Source organism: Medicago truncatula, chromosome 3 (assembly GCF_003473485.1).
Source record: "Medicago truncatula cultivar Jemalong A17 chromosome 3, MtrunA17r5.0-ANR, whole genome shotgun sequence".
In the NCBI taxonomy this organism is placed as follows: Eukaryota; Viridiplantae; Streptophyta; class Magnoliopsida; order Fabales; family Fabaceae; genus Medicago; species Medicago truncatula.
Window position 1 is genome coordinate 29590489 of NC_053044.1, and position 19598 is coordinate 29610086.

A 19598-nucleotide genomic window follows, 5' to 3' on the forward strand; every position below is an offset into this window, starting at 1 on the left:
GTTCTTCCGAATGATTCATTCTTTAGTGAAACTCATTAACATATTTAAAACATGTTTAGTATTTTTTTAAGGAAAAACATGTTTAACGTTGTTTGGACTTTGGATCATACGGATGATCAAACTATTCTTACAGAATTAATTTAAATTTTCTCGTGCTCATACTCAACATGTGAGAATATTATGGTACTACTTATTATTCTTACATAATTAGATTTAAATTATCTTTAAAGTTCAGTTGAACATCTCTTTAGAACCAAAATAAAATAAAATAAATATCAATTGAACATTTTTTCCTAAAACATTTGAATACTTTGTATATCTCTAATTCCAAAAAATGATTCAGAAAATCCTATCCTTTTTTTTTTTTTTTGAACAAAGATAATCCTATCCTGGTGAATGTTATACAAGAGATTTAAATATGGAAAAGATAGAAATACAATATAGTTTAGTTAAATATAACTTGGTTTAGAAGTTAAACAACAATCCGTTGTAGTCTAGTTGGTCAGGATATTCGGCTCTCACCCGAAAGACCCGGGTTCAAGTCCCGGCAACGGAATATTTTATGATTTTTATCAATTAGTTAATCAAATTTTAACATAGTATCATTTTTTTTACTTTTTTTTTTTTAGGGAAACATAATCTCATTTTTTTTTACTTATTCTTGCATAAATGTAAATGATACTACAACGCTATCATAAAAATTGCACTTTTTTCTAGACGGGGTATTAGAAATGTGATCAAGAAAATTACAATGAAATGTTATTATGTAAAACTCCAAAGTATAAAACATCGTTGATGTATAAATAGAGCAAACAAAAGGTAGAATTTGCGTCCAAAATATAAGATAAGATAAATACTATATTTTAATACATCATGAAGCTCTCCCATTAAAACAAGCTTCATGTTTTACATCTGATTTTTATTTTTTTTAATAAGCTCAAAGATCATGTTTTACATCTGATAAACTCGAAACACTAGTTCATGGCGGGGATGTCCCGTTTGAGTGCTCCCCACTTGCAAAACTATGGTTTCCATTTGCCAACCGGGTCGCGCTACTATTGTTGTTAGTGTGATTTGAATATGTAGAAACAGAATTTCCTCGTGAATACCGGTTCTGGTTTTGTGCGCCTGAGCTGCTTCTTGTTACCTTCAAACGAGCCTTCCTACCCTGAGATGGAGCATTAACATAGTCATAAATAATGTTAAGCGTTGCATTAACATAGTCATAAATAATGTTAAGCGTTTAATGAGTATACACTACACCAACGTCCAACAATCTATCACTGCGTAGATTTTGGAGTCATAAGAAATATTATATCAAAATGGACGTCGGCATAAAACTTTTTTACATCAGTAGTTTTCATTAAATTCAGTATTAAGTATATATTATTAAGAAAATTATCAGCAAATACAATTCTAAAAGATAAGAGAATAACCTTCCCCATGCACTTCTCCAAATGAGGAGCAAACTTCCCTGCCGCGATAGTTCGGCCGCAATTCATGCACTCAAATATTTCAGTTGCTACGGCAGGATGATTTTGTCCGAATATGTCCACCACATACTTGCCATTTGTTTCATTACTATTACTAGGATCAGCCACTCTAACCCTGGCTTGTGCTGATAACTTCAACTCTTCATCTTCTTCATCCAAATTAGCGTCAAGCCCTAGCTTGGCTACTCTGTGACACTCTGATGCCACGTCAACTATAATGGAATCAAGGAGATCCGAGAAAAAGTGAGATGAAAGCTGCAAAAAATCGCAATCGAAGAAATAACTATACAAAATAAGTATTTCACTACCCTTAAATTTCCAATTCATAGACACATAAGTAATTACTTTTGGCACGTGCGTGCATGTGAGACAATTCACAATAGAGAGAAATGCTAATATAATAGAATGGTAGACTACTTAGACTAGCTTCTAATGTCATTTGTAATAAATCATTTTCTGTTAACAAAATAAGGGAGAAGAATGGCATACAAAATTTCCTAGGTCCTTATACTGAAACAAAAATATGCTTCAAACTCGGCGGTTTTCTGTTTAAGATAGACTTTTTACTCTACTTCATGCATCACTCGGACATCTTTCGGTTCATTCAAATTTCTCTAGACTATAGAGTAACGGTGAAAGTAGAAACTCCACCTAATTGAGGATTAGTACAGCCTGTACAGGTGCAAAGTATTGAATTGCACCAAAAGTCAACGCAAGGATAAGCTCACAAACAGCATAAAAAATTGATTATGCTGGCGGTGCAAAGCTTAAACTATTCAATTTGGTGATTATTTAATATCTTCACTATTGTAATATCCTTCATAAACAGAGAATTAATCAAAATATAATTTATAGAAACATAAGTTTTAGGAGACTATAACATAGAATAGTCCTACTCCAACACCTTGCAGAAGTCATATTCTAATGTACAACCAAAGAACCAAGAAACAAAATGATGAATGCAGAATTGTACTTCTCTTCTTAGATTACTGCTATCATATACACACCGACAAACAACATTTGTTTTATAAAACCAAAATTGTTCCTTAATTATTGATCATAATCTTTAGGTTCACTTGTGACCATAACCTTATGACAGAAGCTACAATATTCTCATTGTCTTCTGAAGTACAACCAAACAACAGAGGAACAATATATTGAACGCAGAGCAATTCTTGTTTTATTATGCTATTGCTCTGACATACATACGCTCTGAACCCAAAATTGTTTTGTTAAGTATTGATCATAATCTCTTTATTTGCTATTGACCATAACTGTTAGCCAGAAGCTACAATTTTCTCATGTATTCTAAAGTACAACCAAACAACCGAGGAACAGTCACATGAATAGAGAGCATACTTGTTTTATTAGATTATTGCTCTCATATACATCCCGAAAACAGTTGTTTTCTGAATCCAAAATCGTTGAAATCTTTCACTTCATTATTGTTCATAAACTTAAGACAGAAGCCAAGATTTCTCAAACAATTAAAAATGTCAAATATATTATAATTATAACAAAAGACAAAATGAAGTTCGGTTGATACTTTGTTCCAAAACGGAATACTGTATTAAAATCACCAGAACACTCTACAAACTTAGCTCAGAGTTCAGTCTCAAGAGAATGTATATGATATGGACTTGGCTACTGTGGAGTGCCTAAGCCCTAAGTCCTACATCAGGTTTATTGGGTGATCAATGGAGTAAATAAGTAATTTGATTCTTCGTCTTGACAACTGATTTTTAAGGGATGGTTCTTCAAGTGCTTGATTGCATATTATTAGTTTAGATACACCTAAGCATGTTTTGCAACAAAAAACTAGTTTTAATGTGAAATGTGTTACGAATTTACATCGAAATCTACTCATAAGGAAGAGAATACCTGTGACTGTGACGGCAAGTTTTCTTCATCAGGAACCGACATGACTTTTAACCAAGGCTTTTGGATCCTAATTGACAGCCATTACTTGTAAAGGTCAGAAACAAGCACAAAAACTTATGGGCCAGAATAGACAAAACAATACATATTTGCCAAAGAACAATATTGATATCTGCAGGATAAATAACATTGATATCTGCATGACTTGCTCCTATTGTATCGAGTCATTGGAAGCTCTAGATATTAAGACATCATATGGATCGCATTGGAATTTGTACAGCCATTCAAAACATAAAGACATAAACTTCATCATGTAAAGCTTATCTAGGGAAGCTCTAAGTAAATAGGAATTGTAAGTGAATGGAAAGAGCAAATTTGCTTAAAAATACAAACGGAGATGTAAATTCACGGGTCATCGAACAATACTGATCTACATATATAACCATCGGGGAAAATGTGAATCAACAAGGAGACATCTTAAGTAGTGTTGTCAATCACGGATTGTGGAATATAGCGGTATGTTCAAATTATGCTAAGCTACAAGGTTATAACAACTATTTTACTGATTCATGTGTTGCAGAATAATAGCAATTTGTTAAAATTCCGCTAAGCTATAGAGTTTTAGCACCGTTATTTGACAACACAGGCCTAATTAATTTTACTCTATAAAGCACCGACACCGGATACGACAAGACACTGACACGCCGACACCATTAATAATTTGAGAAAATCACATAGTTCGGTTTAATTATATGTGTCAGTGTCGTTCCGGTGTCGGAAACGGCACATGTCCGACACCAGGACACACATTGTTGGAGTAGTGTCCGTGCTTCAGAGATTTTACTCAACTAGTTCACATTCAGTACCTGAATTCGCAAAGATCGTCTTCGTCTTAACATAGTGAAAAAACATTCATATCAAAACTAACAAGAAAATAAAGTTTAACCATAACCCAATACATATTCATCATACACATATTATCTGTCTCAATTTTTAACCAAGTTCTCTACATGATCTTTGCGTTTAGATTATCTAAACTTAAATATCAATATCAATATAAATCTCAATTTTCATCTAATTAAAAAATTACCACTTTGTTTGAGTTGTTTCACTTCATATTAAACCATAAACACAAATTTTAATTACTTTTACTGTCTCCGACAAGAATATTTTAAAACAAAACAAAACAAAAACAATGTCACAATTTTATAATCAACAAAACAGCACTAAAATTCCAATGTTTCGATTTCTCTGATCTTAGTTAAACATTATAAAAAATAAAATAAATGCGTAACTGATCATAAAAATTTCAAACCTATGAATCGCGGTGGAGATTACCAACGCCGGCGGCGTTTCCCGGCGAGTTGAGTCAGTCAGTGCGAATTTCCAGCTTGATTCTGATGAAGAGACTGAACTGGGTTCCGGATTAGAACACGTCTCTGTTTTTTTTTTTCTCTTTCGAATCTCAATAGATATGAGACATGTTTTTTTTTTTTTTTTTTTTTAAGGATCCTGGTCACTTTTTTTTTAAGATTTGTCAAACATGTGCAATATTACACATGTTAAAGGTAACCAAAAGTAGTAAGTTCAAGTTATATATTTAATACAAAATGTTCAAGTTCCAATGCAAAGTTACTATTTTAAATTTCCTAACATGTGCATTAGGGATGTCAATTGGACACAGGCCCTATGGACACCCGCAAAAAAACCCCGTAATGGGTAGGGTAAAACTCCGTTTTCATGAGTATGGGCTTGGGTCCGAGTAATTACCCTCAAATTTTAATGGGTATGGATGCGGGTAAGGGTACTATACTACCCAACCCTGCTACCCCGCATATGCATATTTATATAATATATTAAATACTTTATTTATTTTTGGTGTACAATTATTTAAATTATTTGGTTATTTAATTATAAACCTAAATCTAATATAATAAATACCATGTTTATTTTAGTATGCACTTTTTTATATGTATTTTGAATGATTTTATTTTAATTTTCGAAGGATATTTTGGATGTGTATTTATTTGGCTAAATACAACTATTCCTACTATTTTATGAATTGATTCGAATAATTTTAAGAAGCATTCTCCAAACACAGTGAAACTTTTAGAGGAACCACTTTAATCTAGACAACGATTTTGACTTCCAACAGATTGTTAATGTCCACCGTTGTCAAGTAGTCACAAGCACTACTCAAGTACCAATTTAGTTTTTTTAACTTGAGTTTGATGTTGAAAATAAAAAATTATATTTATAAAAAAAAAAACCGCATCAACCGATCTAACCCAAATTGCATTGGTTTGATTTGGTTTGGTTCAGATTCTATTTTAAAAATCAACCGAACCAAAGCAAACCGCACAATTTTTTATCTTGCGGTTTGGATGATTTTTAATTTTAAAATCGAACCAAACCGCACCGCGAACACCCCTAAATACAATAGAGATAGAGAATGAAAGTTGGAGCTTTTTTTAGATATGCCAAGATTGTTTTTATGAGACAATTGATCATTTTATTTTATTTTATTCCTCTACATAGTGTAAATAAATATATGATGACCAAACATAATACTTGAATTAGAAATAAATAAATTGTGCTATAAACAATCTGAATGAACACTATCAGCAACATATGGGTTTTAAAATTGTACCAAACTTGCTCATTCCTTTGACATGGTAGAGACTAGAGAGTTAAATTAATGGAATTTTTCTTCATCATAGCCTCTTGTGTAAAACAGGGTAAGACCGCGTACGATACACCAAATGATGGGATCCCTTCCCGAACCCTGCATATGCGGGAACTCTAGTGCACCGGGTTGTCCTTTTTATATAGTAGCAGAATCCTAAAAAACAGAAACTTAAAAAAGTACAGCATCAAGTTGCAATACAAATGAGACTTAGGGGGTGTATTGGATTGAGATTTTAAAAGACTGTTTTGATAGAAAATATCTTGAAGATTTTAAAAGACTTTGTTGGATTGTATTATTTTGTGGAATTTTAAAAGACTTTTTTTAAAGACTTTTTACAATCAAGATTCTTTGCAAGATTTTAATAGATTCATGATATAGATTTTAAAGGATTTTAATGGATTTTTAAGATTTTAAAAGGGTCAATAAATTTAAAGATACGTACAGACCAAAAAATCTCAAAAACAAAAGTACAGTTATAAATCAACCGAAAAAAAAAAACATTGAATCAATGAGTGTAATATTTCTTCAAAAAAAGACTATTAGATAATATACTACTAGCAGGTTGATTGATCTTAAAAATTCTGGACATATGCTATCAAAATAAATACACCTAAAAATAAGTTATGTTAGTTTATTGATTATAATAATTTGATTGAAAAATGCATGTTACAGGTAGAAAAATGCAAGTAGAAAAATTATTATAATACCAATGAACGTAAAGTCGTGATTTTTATAATAATTTGATATATAGGTAGATGGTAAATTAACCACAAGATTATACAGTATGTTCCTTTTTTTAATGAACGTAAAAGTTATGTTAAGAAAAGTGGAAGTTAGAGGCATGATGATTTCGACAATAAGTTTGCCAAACAAAATATATAACCTGCCATTGTTACAGTAGAATAGAAAAGAATTTGGAAGAAAAGTAAAAAAAAAAAAAGAATTTGGAAGAGTATTACAAAATCTCAAGGCTATGTGTGGGAGACAGAAAAGTCTCAAGATTAGGTGTGAGGTTGTTAGTAGGTACATTTTACACTAAACAATCACACAAAATCCATTACTCACAACAATCCATTAAAATCCGTAGAGTTTTGAATACTAGTAAACAATTTTTAAGTTATGCAAAATCTCAATTAAATATCACTAGATTTCATTGGACTCATTAAAAAATATTGAAAATCCTAATTGAATACCACAAGAATGTTTTACATTCCTTAAAAATCTTGATTGAATACCACAAAACTTTTATAAAACAAAAAAGTCTTTTAAAATCCTTTGAAATTTCAATTCAATACACTTGGAAGTGATTGATGCACGCGATATGCATGCATATTTTCGGCCACCCAAAAAAAACTGAAGCAAATACATTTTTGATACATAATGTTATACCCTGTTTTTGGACCTAAAAATACTGGGCCCAATTTCATTTCAAACTTTGTCAATTATCAAATTTCAACTGCACATTTCAATTTGTCTCTGCCTCGCAGTATTTTTCAATCACAATTTTACCTATGTTTTTCTTGCATAAAACCTTTCAAAATGTCTTTACTTGTCTTGTAAGTCATTCAAAAGTGTCTCTGGATCATTACATTGCTTTTTCTACAGTTTATTCCAAAATTTGCAAAAAGTCATACAGAAGGGTATTTTGGTCATTTCCTGCAGTGGGACCCATTTTCATCCTTGTGACTGTCTCTGAGTCTTTTCAGATTACTTTTAAACATTTCATCAATAAACTTTGTTAAAATTCATTTCAAACTTGCGTCTGAGTCAGTGTCAGGTCAATTTGGATCTGTTTAGGTCGTTTTTAGCCCTAGGGGCATTTTGGTCATTTCACATAAAATTTTGGCATGGGGAGGTTACTTTGAAGTACCTCATTTAGGCCATTGGTTCGTTTTAGTCCGTTTTGTCAATTTTATTTTTTGTTTCGCTTTACGTTGGGTCAAATTACGTTTTTTATTCAATTTTATTTTTTAATTGCATTTTGGTCCCTCAAGTGAGGTCCCAAAATTGCATTTCAGTCCAGAATTTTCTTTTTTTTACATTTCAGTCCTTTTTGTCAATTGCAGTTTAGTCCCTTAATTTTTCAATTTTGCAGAAAGGTCCAATTTCATTTTTTGCCCAAGGCCGTGCCATCTTTTTTTTCAGGTCCAGGTGTCACTTTCTCATTTGTTCAGATACACACATGTCAAGCTATAAAAGGTGCACAGTGCCACTCAGAGCCAGAGAACACACGCCAACTCATAAACACAATTCCAACTTTCTCTCTCTCAGCAATCAGATCAAAACAAGAAAATTCTCAGAATTTCTCAAGAACACCAAGAACAAAAACCCTAACCGTTTTTTCAGAAATCAAATTCATCAGAATCAACAGTTTTTGAATCAATTCTCAGAGATTCTGTTGAATCTTCATCATCGAATTGATCATCCTCTGCAATTCCAAACGCGAGCTCGCATTGAAGCAAGCTCAAGCGTTGATCACAGAGCGTGAAAAGAAGAGGGAAAGAAGCGAAGTTCTAAACCGGCGAAGAAGATGAAGAATCTGGACCAGTGAAGCAAACAGAATCAAAATCATCAAGAACAGAACCAAGATTTCCAAAGATTTCCTCCATTAAAGGTTTCAACCAAAACCTTAGGTAAAACTCATAAACTTTTCTCAGAAATAATATCACTGTTAAACCTATAGAAAACAATCACGTGAGCAAAGCACACCAAAAATTTCCAGAATTCAAAGAAAACTGTAACCGTAAACACGAAACCTAGATCCATAAGGATCTAGGTTTTGAAAGCAAGAACGAGTACTAGAAGCGTAATCAAACAACGAAACGATGTAGATCTTGAAACGATCTAAACCTTTCTTTTCAAAAAACCAAAAAAATCAGTTTCAAAACCGTACGGAACTTTTTAGATCTACAACGTTTCAAACCGTATTTGAAAAAACAGCTGCTGGATTCGTGTTTAGGGTTAAAGGACGAATCAAATGAAGTAAGAATCTTTGAAATCTGGAAATTTAGGTCACCGGAAACTGCATGAACTCGCCGGAGAAGATGAAGTTTCCGGCGGACCTTCAAGGTCTCCGCCGTAGCTTCATCCTCGCCGGCGGCGAGGTTAGTAAGAGGTGAGAGAAGAGAGAAGAGTTAGAGAGAGAATGAGAGCAGCAAAATGATTTAAACCGGAGCTCCTTCCTTTTTATAAGCCAGCGAACCGGACCGGTCCAGTCCGGTCCATTCCCCTTTGATTCCTGGCCGTTTGATCTAGGGTTTCAGAACCCTGGATCAATCGTACGCCCCCTGTGCATCCGGACCTTGTAGCTTTGGGCTTTGGGTTTGGGCTTAGTTTTCTTTCACGTTTTTTTGCTTTTTTTGCTACTTGCACCATACTTGCCTGCTGTTTGCACCTCTGTTCATGTTAATTTTTATCAATAAATTCCAAGAAATTTACTATGTCATTTTACTATTTTTCTTGATAATTTTCAGTGGTATTTTACTTGGAAAAGTTGATAAAAATTTTAGTGTCGTTTTGTCAAGGGTTTTTTACAATCTTGAGTCTTTTTCTCACATTTTTACCCGTTGCTTCGTGTGCATAATGTTCGTATTCGTCATGTTTGATTTGCATACTATTTCATATGAATTTTGCTACTGTTTGCTATGCATATGTCACTGTTTTGATGTGTTGGGTTTTATTCTTGCATCATGCGCATTATTCATCACACGTTTCCGGCTTATTTTCATCGTCACTCTACCGTCTTATGCCATACTTTATTCTATCACTTTATGTCACACTCTTCTTTTACCATTTTATACTAACATTTCCTTTCATGTTGATCACTTCATAGTACTTCATTATCTTCACTATTGTCTTCTTTAGCTTAGTTTTCTCTTTTACAAATTGTAATTCATTTGGTGAGGTAATATTTTACCATTGGTTTGTAGCTTGGCAAAGAGGCCATAGAATGTATTTAGGAAATGTTGTAATATGGACTATGGACACTATGACGCACCGACACGCACACACTCACCTTAGATGTATGCGTAGGATTGTATGGTTAAATAAGCGTTTAGGTTTTAAACACTTAGAGAAAATCCATCTTTTTCCAAAAAAAAAACAATTGAACTTCACTTCAAAAAATTTCATAATAAATATGAAGTCAACACTTCATTTTTTTTCTTTTCTTTTTCTTAAGGAAAATTCAATCTATCTTAACCATTTAGACTTTCTTTCTAATCACTAATCAAACCTCACTTTTTGCTAAATCTAATGCCCTTGAGGCCTCTCATCTCTATTCCTCAAAAATCTCTTTTCAAACTTAAAATCAACCAATAAAAACAAAAACCATCTTTTTAGCAAGAACTACGAACGGTTTTGATCCCTTAAAAGGGTACGTAGGCAATGAGTCAAAACTCATCCAAGCCGAAATAAAATCAAAATCCTACTTCTTCTCACCCCCATTCTTAACTAATCATACCCTCCTTTTTATAAATAAGCAATAAAACTAAAGCGTAGAAATAGACTTAGGAAAACGGCTCCTATAGAGGACTATAGTTACTCCGGGTGCCTAACACCTTCCCGTAGTAAAACCGACCCCCGAACTTAGAATCTAAGGGTTTTTCTCAATTTTTCCCTTCCCAAGAAAAAAGAGAGATATCAACGGTCGAAAGGTACAAGTCCAATTAATGGCTTGGCACCCAAAAACCATGATAACACATAAGTAGTGTAAATATTAGTGTTTGGTATGAACGGATTTTATTTCAACAAATGTGAAGCAGTTGCTACATGATAACATTGATATTAATTTGTTATCTCACAAATGTATGGAAGCTGAAAAATGAAGCAATTGAATAGGGAAGTTTTTATACAAATTTATTGGATTAGATAGAAAAGAGACGCCACAACAACGCAATTATAGCTTAAGGATGACTCAAGCTTAATAAATAAATCAAGTTTTTTTTTAGAGGTGTCATGTTACACAATGCGCTGAAGAAAAACCAAAGCTTACATTAGAAAATAGAAAAGAAAAAGAAAGATTACAATATAGTATAGATAGAAGATATGTAGATAGATAGATTATTTTTTTTGACAAGATGTAGATAGATAGATGAATAGTAGGATATGGTGATAGAATATGAATCCAAATTTATAGTTGTAGAAATTTAGACAATAATTAGAATGGTGGAGCTATTACGAATATGTATCAATCCAATAAATTGTAACTCATTAGTTTTAACAAAATTGAGTGCTTATAAAAGACAGCGCCACATGGTGAATGCTTAGAAAATTAGTTAGAAAGGGGAAAATTGGTGAGGTAACACATAAGCAAAGTGTAGTTTAGAATACATGTATAATATAATATAGATAGATAAATTAGAAGTCAGTTAGAGGAGTTGTTAATGGTTTGAGAAACTTTTTATATTGTTTTCATTCGAGTCGTTGTAATTCAATTTTATCCTAAATCATGCAACTTCATATGTGTTGAGTCTATTTAGTGATAAATCATGTAAATCGGCAAAACAAGACATCAAGTGAAGGATCGAGGATATGAAGATTGAATATTTGTCTAGAGGAATTTAAAGACAATATAGAGCGATTAAATTTCATTTGAAGTTCCAAGGCATTGCAAGATAGGAGAACGCATGAAAAAGAGTAAAAAATTGAAGAATTTGCACATGAGGGGTTGTCTCATGCACATGCGCATGAGCCATCCACCCCTGCGCATGAGACATCGTCCCTTGCTGCTTCATGCGCCCCTGTGCACCATTCCATGCGGCCCACTCATGGCCACCGACGTAAGTTGATGTTTCCTTGTTTTCCAAGCTGTTTTTGGTGAAAAAACCTTATTTTCCCTCTCTTAACCCCTAAGGAATCATGCATTATAAATAGAGACTCTTGCACACTCTTTTATTAATTGAGAAAGCTAGTGCTACAAGTCAAGGGTCAAGCATCATGAGCTTCAAGGAAGAGGATCTTCATCCTCCTCTTGTTGTCTCTCAAGTATGTTATTCTATTGTTTTGTAATGATGTTGGTTGCCATGATAACAAAATATCTTTGATTAGGGTTCCACGATGTACCCCTTCATATTTGTTGGATTCTATTTGTATATGCTCGTTTTTATACCATATTTTATATGAAGCCATAGGATTGACGACCTTCCTTCCATTAAAACAATGAAGAAGTGAAAGCTTAGTTTCTAATATAATTGAATCTAAGTATGAATTTAGGGATATAACTCATCTTAAGGGAACCCTGTCACTATAAATGGTTGAATTGTGGGGATATTAAAATAAACTTCTAATGATCATCACGGGGTTATGTTATACTTTTTATAAGTCCAAACATAAGGCAAGATATAAACTAACGATTTATCGATTTAATTTTCCACAAAGACGTAGTGGGGATTCAAGGATTCTGTTGTGAGTTCAGAACAAAATCACACCAATGAATAACAAAGATGTGTGGATCAAAGGAAGTGGTAATCAATGGATAAAGTGTCTCCAAACAACAACAACAACAACAAAAACAGACCTAAATCTAAGTGTAGAGCAACACCACAAGCATAATCAAAGCAATAAAGATAAGCAACGAAAGAGAGGAACAAACACACCAAGATTGTTGACCCAGTTCGGTTCAATATGACATAATCTGGGGGAGAGAGCAGCCCTCCAATCTACTATGATGAAAGTGTTACAAAAGAGTTACAAGAAATTAGCTTATAAACTTAGACAAGAACAAGACCTAATTTCTACCCATTTTGTGTCACCCACAATCTCAATTAATCCTAAGAGAAAACACAAAAAGGAAGCTTTTTGATAATTCCAATGGTGAAATCTCACTACCCAAGGTGTTTACAATGTTTCCCAACCCAAGAGATCCTCACTACAAAGACATTCAACCCTAAAGTTACCTCCTTTATAATCCAAGTTTCTCTCTCTAAAAGCTCTCCTTCATTGGAATAGTCCTCCGGAGGATCTCTATTTACATATGTAATAAGTTGTCATTTCTAGGTAATTCCAATGAGACTTTCATTAAAAAAAATAATCATATTTTAAATGAATTCTTTTATTAAAAATATCATATTTTTAATAAATACTCTAATATTTTTTGTATTAATTGTTCAAAGAAATGTTCTAGATGTAATTTTTTTTTTTTTTTTTACTTGTGAAATTCACTTTGCTAAAATAAATTTAAAATAAATTTTGTGTTTTTTTTTTTATCTAAACATTTAAACCTAACACTGACATTCCCCTATAAAAACGTTGTAAAAGTAGAGTTGTGCTCACTTGACAATATATCGAGCTAGCGGCGCTGTTTCACCAAAATTTCACCTCTCTCTGCCATTGTTATGTTGCATTTGCAAAGAATCGGTAAAGTGATATTTCATTACAAATCTATTTATTTATCACTATTATATATGTAAGATCTGTTCACACATATATAATTTGTTTGAAAGGCGCACACATATATACTTGAATGATTGAATTTATAACAATATTGATGTATTAGCCAGAGGTATATCAAGTAAAACATTAGTATCCTCGTGCAATGCGGCATTCATTTGATTCTGTAATTTATTAATTGCAATTTTGTTGATTTTTTTCTCCTATTAAATTTTCGTATTATCTTGTCTATACTAGATCTACAAGCGATGGAAAAAAAATTCGATTCAGGGACTATCATATCAAATTTTTTTCTCGAACGTCTGCGATTTCTCTAATTAAAATCAAGAACAAGAAAGAAATAAAGAAAGAAAGAAGAATTGACATGGCTGGCATTCGTTTTAATGAAGGTAAAAATTATGCATGTATCCTCTTTTCATTTGTTTGAGTGGGAACCCTCATATTCAGAATTATTTTGAATTTGATTTGATCTTTTCATTTGAGGATATTTGTTCATCTTTCCTATGCATCTATAGGATATGTCCTTTCAACACTAGTCAGTGAATGACTGATTATATTGTTTTATATATTTGCTCTCCATGCAACATAATTTTTATTATGTATTTAGTTTATCTTTTTTTTTTTTTTTAAAGGAACGATTTATACTGATATATTATATATATTGTGATCTACTCATTATGTGACAGAGTGTCAAAATGTTTTTGTGTTTTGTTAGATCTGTTGATTCTTTGTTACGGTCTTGTGATAATTAATCATAGGCTTAATTATGTAAAAGATCCCTGTAAGTTCGTGTATTTTTATTTTTAGTATTTGTATCTTTTTTTTCTTTCAAAAACAAACTTTATAAGTTGGTCCTTAACGTCAACTTCTGTTAAAAAAACGTTGTGCTGGTTAACAGAGACACACGTGACACTTGGTGAGATGGCATAATACACTTATTTGGCATGATAAGTGACGTGACTAGAACTAAAACTAAAACCAAAAACAAATATTTGCATAGGGATGAAATTGAAAAAAAAAAACGTAAACATTGAATTTTGAAATTTTAAAACCAATCTTTCTATATTCTTCATCTCTCTGTTTTTGCTTTCGTCTCTATATCATCTCTGCCATGTTATTGTTTGGAGACCTGAAATCAAAATTGTTAAACTGATATTTTGGCCAACCACATTTTGATTGATAATTAGACAATAGATCAAAAGATTCTTCAATGAATATTTTTTATTACTTTCATATCAAAACATTGAGAAATGCTTCTATTAGTAGACAAGATCCAACAAATAAAATTTAATTTGTGTCATGTGGAAAAGATCTGCTGAATTTTCTGAAAATGTATCCTTCATAGAAGACTACCTATCTTTGTTGAACCTCGTTTCCCTCATGTTCTGGTGATAGAAATAAATTGCATGGTTCTGCCAAACCAGATGTCGTGACAGAATCATGCAATTTATTTCCATCACCGGAGTGTGATTCACAACAAGGGTAGCTAGGTTTAACAAAGGTAGGCAGCCTTTTTCACTACATCTTAATTTCACTGTACCTTGGTGACCACGAGAAACCGGATCCTCATACATAGCAAGATGCATCTTCGCCTTCGGTAAAAAATACACTTTCAGAAAATTCAGTAGATATTTTCCACATAATACAAATAAAATTTCATTTTTTGGATCTTGTCTAGGTAGAAGCATTTCTCAAGGTTTTGATCAAAGTAACCCACACAAGAATATCTTGTGCACAATAGAATACTTTGGTGAAGTCATAACTTTTGACATCACTTATTTAACAAATAAATATGATATGGCTTTTGACCCTTTTGTTGGAGTAAATCATCACGGCCAATCTGTGTTGTTGGGTTATTCACCACGTGGTTAGAATGCATGTATGTACGCACTCAAAATGCCATTATTACTGATCAGGATAAGGCAATGAAAAAGGCAATTGAAGTTGTCTTCCCAAAAGCCCGTCATAGATGGTGCTTATGGCATTTAATGAAAAAGGTACTCGAAACGTTTGGTAGGCTCTCAGAATATGAGTTTCTTAAAGCAATTTTGCATGATATTGTATATAATTCTTTGAGCAAAAGTGATTTCATAGAGAGGTAGGAAAAAATGATTGAATGTTATGAACTATATGATAATGAATGGTTGAAAGGTATATTTGATAAGCGACATTGTTGGGTTCTTGTGTATGTGAGGGACATTTTTTTTGGTCAACGACAAAAGAGGGATGGTCTGGATTCTGCGTTCAGTTTAACTATTTCAAGCCACGCCGCTTGGGTTTTGCAAGATGAACAGTAACCCGAGCTAGGGGTTGTCCATCGCCGTCTGTAGCAGAGGGTTTTCCGTCGCCTCTTGTAGCCAAAGCTCCGCCACCGCTTTCCTTGCTTTCACGGTTCCGATCTGGTAGGATTTTTCGATTCTAGGTTTTCTCAAAATGAATTTCTAGGTCGATTCACTACTGCCAGATTGTTTCCAGTTCTGATTGTGAGGATTGTTGAGGTTTCTGCTGGTTCAATTAGATTTCTGGATTTCTCTCTCTCTGATTTAGATTTTTGTCTAGCTTCTGCAATATCAAACCGTTCTGTTTAATTTTGTATGTGGTTGTTGTTTGGCTAATTGTGATTTTGCCATGGAAAAACAATTATTCTATTCCGGTTCTCTTTTGAACGTCAATGAATTTTCTGGGGTGTTTTTAAATGTGCCCCAGTTTGGAGATCCCAACTTAAATGTTGTGATTTCAGACAGGCCTTCTGCTGAACAGGTTGTCGAAAAGCCGGTGTCGGCTTTGGATAAAGTTGCTTCTTACAAAGAAGTTGTGGTTCCTATCGTGAAGGGTACATGTGCAAAATCTTTTGCTCAAGTGTTGAGTAATTCGTGTGTTATCCGCAGTGTCAATTTCCGATGTTTAGTTTGAAAGGAGATGATATTGGTATCAAAATTCTTGAGGACGAGTACAAGTTTAATGTTGAATCGGGCTGAAATCACCTTCATGGAAGGCTGATTTTATCTAAAGGAGACCATCCTCTAAAACTTGAAGACTTTTGTGCTAAGTTGAATACTCTCTGGAAGGCTTTGAGTAAATGGGGAATTGTTTCTTTAGGAAGAGGCTTCTATGAATTTGTTTTTTCTTCTGCTGAGGATGTTAAACATGTTCGTGCAGTGCTTACTTGGAGCCTAAAGCGTGGTTTTCTCAAACTTTTTGCTCGGTCTCCCGACTTTAATTCGAACAATCACAAACAAACAACAACGCAATGCTGGGTTCGTTTTCTGGAATTGCCTCAAGAATATTGGAGTCCTAATATTCTCTCTGCATTTGCTAGTTGTCTCGAAACGCCTATGTGTTTGGATGCTGCAACAAGTAAGTGTCCTATAGAGAGATATTTTGGTCATTTTGCTAGAGTTTTAATTGACATTGATTTATCTGCTAAAATAAGACATAAATTGTGGGTTGAAAGAGAAGGTTATGTTTTTCTTGTTAATGTTGAATATGAAAATCTACCACTTTTTTGTTTGCATTGCCGTAATTGGTCATAGTTTTTCTAATTGTAAACTTGTTAAAGTAACCCAAGAGAAAGTGATCACTCATGAGAAGCATAAGTGCTTGGGGAAAAAACATGTTCTAGTTCAGAATGATGATTTGGGAAAGGAACCAACTGATCGTGTCACAAATAATGTCATTGAAACATGTGTCGACAATAATCATCATTTGAAATCTGCGAATGTTTTGAAATCCACTGTTGATGGAAAGGTTGTGAGTATTGATGTCATGCCTCAAGAAGACATATGTGCTCAAAGTAATGAGAATTTCAGTGTTTCTACTTAAGAGTGATCTAAAAAGGCCATTTATGATGTCTTTGGATCTTGTTTTTCTAATTCAGCTAATTGTGAACCTCAAAGAGAGGATTGTCCTGATATGCATTTGGTTGGTTCATGGAATGATGCATTGGAAAAAGGGAATGGTGTTGCTGATGATAATTTAAATCCCATCGTTGCTCATGACATGGAGATTTTGATGAAGTATTATTTGAAGAACCGCTCTACTGCTACAGAGGAGCCCTTCACCAAAGTGGTGTCTAAAACCACCAAAAAGAATTTGAAGAAGGGTTTTCTGGTTCATAACACCCGCTCTAAGGGTAGGTTACCGGATTGACTCATGAACTTGCTTTGAGTTTTTTTCTTTTCTTGCTCGTTTTCTTTTCCTTTTGGTTTCCCTGTTTTTTTTTTTACTATTTGTTGGATGTGGCGTTTTGCCCCCAACTTTTTGCTTAACTTTTTAGCTTGAGAAGTTTTTGGTCTAAAAAAAAAGGGACATGTTTTGGGTCAGGATGTAAACTACACAGCGAAGTAAAAGTATGAACTCATTTTTTTATGGGTATGTAAGCTCACAGACATCATTGAAGCAATTTGTTAAACAATATGACAGTGCATTGAAAGATAAGATTGAAAAGGAAAGCATGGCTGATTTTGGTTCATTTAATTTAGTAATTGCTTGTGTAAGTCATTTTGGCTTTGAGTCACAATTCCAAAAATTATTTACCAATGCAAAATTCAAAGAATTTCAAGTAGAAGTTGCCTCTATGATCTATTGCAATACTTCATTTTAAGATTCAGAGGGTTTAAATTCTATATTTTCTGTGATTGAAAGTGAGAAAGTATTCAAAGAATTATATTATGTTGGAATTTATTAGGAAGTTATTTGGTCAGAAGAATTGTCTTTTGAGAAAGCAAACTGCTCTGATACATTTGCAAATTGTATTTCCTTTTGTACATCAATGAAAATCGCAAGTTTACTTGAAATAGCCTCCTCTCTATAATAATAGTTTTTATCAGTATGTGATAAAGCAAAAGATGTGGTATTCAAGGTGTCCTAGAATGAAAAAAAACTTTGAGATACAATCAACTTGCTGCTTATTCGAGTTTAAAGACATTTTGTTTAGACACATCCTCTGTGTGCTTAAACTCTCTAGTAAAACAGATTAAGTGCCATCTCATTATATTTTTTCTCAGTGGAGGAAGAATATAAATCAACGGCATACAATTATTAAATGTGGTTTTGAGAACTTGACTGGAAATGTTGAGTTACAACGTGTTGGTAAAGCATGTGATGCCTTTTACGAAGTTGCTTCGACAAAGATAAGCACCGAAGAGGAGTTATTGGAAGTGGTGAATTGGATCAAGGACTTGAAAATTAGGTTAACTTGTAAAAAAACATCTCCTATAATTATTGAAAAAGTTAACTTAATTCAAAATCAAGTTTGTAGAATTCTGGATCCTGTAGTAGCTCGAGGAAAAGGGCACCCTCCTTCAAGACGAAAGGCTTCTAAAGTTGATAAAATTATAAAGAAGATTGCAGAAAAAAAAAAATCAAAGTTGCCAAAAAAGAACAATTTGTCAAAGTTCAGATTCAGAAGAGGTGATTTTGAGTTTGTAAAATTTATTTTTTGGCATTTAACATAGAAAACGACGACATAAAACAAGGGCTCCCTTTTGTATTTTGCTGAAGTAAACAAGGTGCATAGATAGAGTTTAATGTTGTTTGATTTTTATTCCAAAATTAATATTAATGGGATGCCAAAGGAGTTGGTGAAAGAAATTAAATTATGCTACTTGTTCTGATCTTTATTCAGGTATTGTTTCTTATTGTATGGAAAAATAATCAGCTAGTTGTTTATTGTGTGGCAAAATCAAATTTTAGTAAAAAAAAAAAACACACCAATCTCTGTGTCTTTTTGTAGGAACAATATCATATGAAAGATCAGCACAATAACCTTAGAGACACAACATGAACAATCCAGCTATCATCATTCAGTCACTACTTTTGCAACTTTTTAGCTTTATTTTGTATTAGAATTTTGATATTTTCATTTGTATGGATTATCATGTTATTTGGAAGGATTGTATATTTTAATTTGGATGGATTGTCATATTATTTAGTTTCCCGTCAATTTTATTAAGAATGAAAAAAACATGTTACTTGCAAAAGAGTAAATATTATTACATTACAAGTCTTCAAACAGTAGCATCATTTTAATTTTATATGGAGATCCTCCAGGTTATCCATATTGCCACCAAATTCAATGCCACTCCATATTTGATTCTTCTATGGCCACAATGCATTGATATGAAAATTCTTTTAAGCAGAATCGTTCC

General features: G+C 33.1%; 1 protein-coding gene, 1 long non-coding RNA gene and 1 other non-coding gene across 4 annotated transcripts; 2 read left to right on the forward strand and 1 right to left on the reverse strand.

The window, feature by feature from the left end:
- Positions 1–483: 483 nt before the first annotated feature.
- Positions 484–556, forward strand: TRNAE-CUC (transfer RNA glutamic acid (anticodon CUC)). Its single transcript has one exon. It is a non-coding gene; the product is annotated as a tRNA-Glu (tRNA).
- Positions 557–734: 178 nt separating this feature from the next.
- On the reverse strand, positions 735–4843 carry LOC25490955 (SAGA-associated factor 11). The gene is made up of 4 exons (XM_013604869.2): positions 4687–4843; positions 3375–3441; positions 1437–1748; positions 735–1168 (listed from the first exon to the last, which is right to left on the reverse strand). The coding sequence occupies exons 2-4, from the start codon at positions 3414–3416 to the stop codon at positions 980–982; spliced, it is 543 nt and encodes a 180-aa protein (XP_013460323.1). The 5' UTR covers positions 3417–3441; positions 4687–4843; the 3' UTR covers positions 735–979.
- An 8474-nt stretch (positions 4844–13317) lies between these two features.
- Positions 13318–19383, forward strand: LOC112420314 (uncharacterized). 2 transcript variants are annotated; one of them, XR_003010290.2, is made up of 3 exons: positions 13318–13416; positions 13687–13838; positions 19184–19383. It is a non-coding gene; the product is annotated as an uncharacterized lncRNA (long non-coding RNA). The 2 variants fall into 2 exon arrangements; XR_003010289.2 differs by lacking the exon at positions 19184–19383 and having other exon boundaries at positions 13687–16972.
- The last annotated feature ends 215 nt before the right edge of the window (positions 19384–19598 follow it).

Coding starts and splice junctions, on each gene's coding strand:
- LOC25490955 (XM_013604869.2), bottom strand. CDS start 3,416: ATGTCGGTTCCTGATGAAGAAAACTTGCCGTCACAGTCACAG. Junction 1,749..3,374: donor ACTTGCCGTCACAGTCACAG/GTATTCTCTTCC, acceptor GATTTTTTGCAG/CTTTCATCTCACTTTTTCTC. Junction 1,169..1,436: donor TGGAGAAGTGCATGGGGAAG/GTTATTCTCTTA, acceptor GCTCCATCTCAG/GGTAGGAAGGCTCGTTTGAA.